This window comes from Entamoeba invadens (assembly GCF_000330505.1).
Source record: "Entamoeba invadens IP1 unplaced genomic scaffold scaff_1105074725543, whole genome shotgun sequence".
Taxonomy (NCBI): Eukaryota; Evosea; order Mastigamoebida; family Endamoebidae; genus Entamoeba; species Entamoeba invadens.
The window spans coordinates 529,302-531,262 of NW_004191832.1; the positions used below are offsets into that span (position 1 = coordinate 529,302).

The 1,961-nt window shown below is 28.5% G+C and overlaps 1 protein-coding gene across 1 annotated transcript; it reads left to right on the forward strand.

The window, feature by feature from the left end:
* Window positions 1-660: 660 nt before the first annotated feature.
* Window positions 661-1,469, forward strand: EIN_282740 (hypothetical protein; the record flags this gene model as incomplete). The annotated part of the gene is made up of 3 exons (XM_004185171.1): window positions 661-928; window positions 968-1,101; window positions 1,137-1,469. 3 exons carry the CDS (start codon window positions 661-663, stop codon window positions 1,467-1,469), a joined length of 735 nt encoding a protein of 244 aa, XP_004185219.1.
* Window positions 1,470-1,961: the final 492 nt, after the last annotated feature.

Here is a 1,961-nt window from a genome sequence, read left to right on the forward strand (position 1 = left end):
TTTTTTATTGGGACAAAATACAAAGTAATGAGACAAATTGTTATTGTTTTGAAACAAAATTGAATATAGGTGCAATTTTAATTTGTTTCGAGACAAATTCAATTTATTATGAGACTTGTTTCATTTGAAACCGAACTAACTGTAGTATTTAAGAAATATGATTCAACTATGTCTAAATTTCATTACAACCCAATTTCTCTTTCTCGAAGTAAAATGTTTTTTTTTGAAAATTTAGAGACTTTAATTGTATAACCAGAAAACAATTTTTTGGCTTTTAAACACTTGACATCATACTTTTACAGGGATTTTTACCACATTATTGTCTACGAAGAAGTTGACTACAAAACTGCTATGAACGTGCTCGACATGTATTCCGAAAACAAATTCCAATCAATTAAAATTACTTGTGTTCAAATGCACTCTATAATTTTCAAAAATGTTGTGTACACACAAAAAGACAAAATTGCTTTCAACAGTCATTTGTCCGATTTGGCCACCAAAATTGATGAAAAGTGCTTTTTTAATAAATGAGAAATGAAATCCATAAATATACCAACTACAATCACGTGTATTGATAACGAATCTTTTTTGATGTATTTCTCTCAAGTCTTTTATATTTCCATTGTCACTAAGACGAATATGTGATAAATCTTTTGCTCAATGTTGATCGTTAGTCAATGTGGTCTTCCCCAGTCGACTCACCTCTTTCGGGTCATTATGTTTTTATGTGTGTTATTCTCTCACCTCGGTGAAGTTCCCGAGACATTTAAAACCTTCTATCAAAAATTAATTGGAGCTTTCCAAGACTGTCAAAACTTAAGTTGTATAAAATTGCCAAGTCGTCTCTCTGAAATTAGTTATATAGCTTTTTCAGGCTGTCAAGAATTATTAGACCTTAATATTCCCAAGAGTGTCGAGTCACTCAAAAGTATGTGTTTTTTTCTATTGTAAATCTCTTTCAAAATAGTGTTAGAATATGGTCTGAAGAGTATTGGAGAAATTTGTTTCGATGGGTGTATTTCATTGAATACAATAGAAATTCCAGACTCTGTGACTGAAATTGGTTGGCATGCATTTGCCGAGTGTACACAACTCCAAAAAGTCGTGATGTCAAAGTCACATATCACATTATATAGACAAACTTTCAAAATTATTTTTCAATGACTGAATTTGAGTTTTTGTATAAGACCAAGTCGATAAAAAGTATTCAATCGTCGTGTTTCATTGATTGTAAGTCTTTAAAGTGTATTTATATACCCGAGGGTGTTTTCTATATTTCAGATGATAGTTTTCTACGATGTACATCTCTTTCTAAAATTACTTTTCCTTACACAGTCGAGTCATATGGGGTTCAAAGTTTTATTGGATTGGGTGTTATTTCGCCCCCATATTTTTTCACCCTTTATTTTTTCACCCCCACTTTTCATTTTTATTTCAATAAACAATTGAAATTTTGTAACTTCAATTGAAATTGTTTTTCGTTTTTATTAGAATGTTCTGTGTATTATTTATAGTAAAATTTTAAATTAAAAAAATATTGTGTTTGATTACTTAAGTTGAAAATAGCATTATATAAAAAACGATTATTGCAAAAGAAAAAGAAATGTTAACAAAAGCAACTAATCGAAAACTCCATGTAAATATTTATATTTGTATTTATAGTTATATTATGAAATTGCTAAATGGTTTCATTTAATATTTACAAAACACTTTTGATTCAATTTCAAACCAAATACTTTCCAAATTGTTACATTAATTTATTAATAATGTTTAGTGTAAAACAATACAAATACAAATAGCAAACAATAATAAATAATAAAAACGATTTAAAACTAAATTACAATTTAAATAATTGTAATAAACTATAAATAATCAATGCATCCATTACAATCCAATACCGTTGCTCCACCACATTTCGCGGTATTGAAATCTGATAGAGACATGAATGGCCTTATATGATG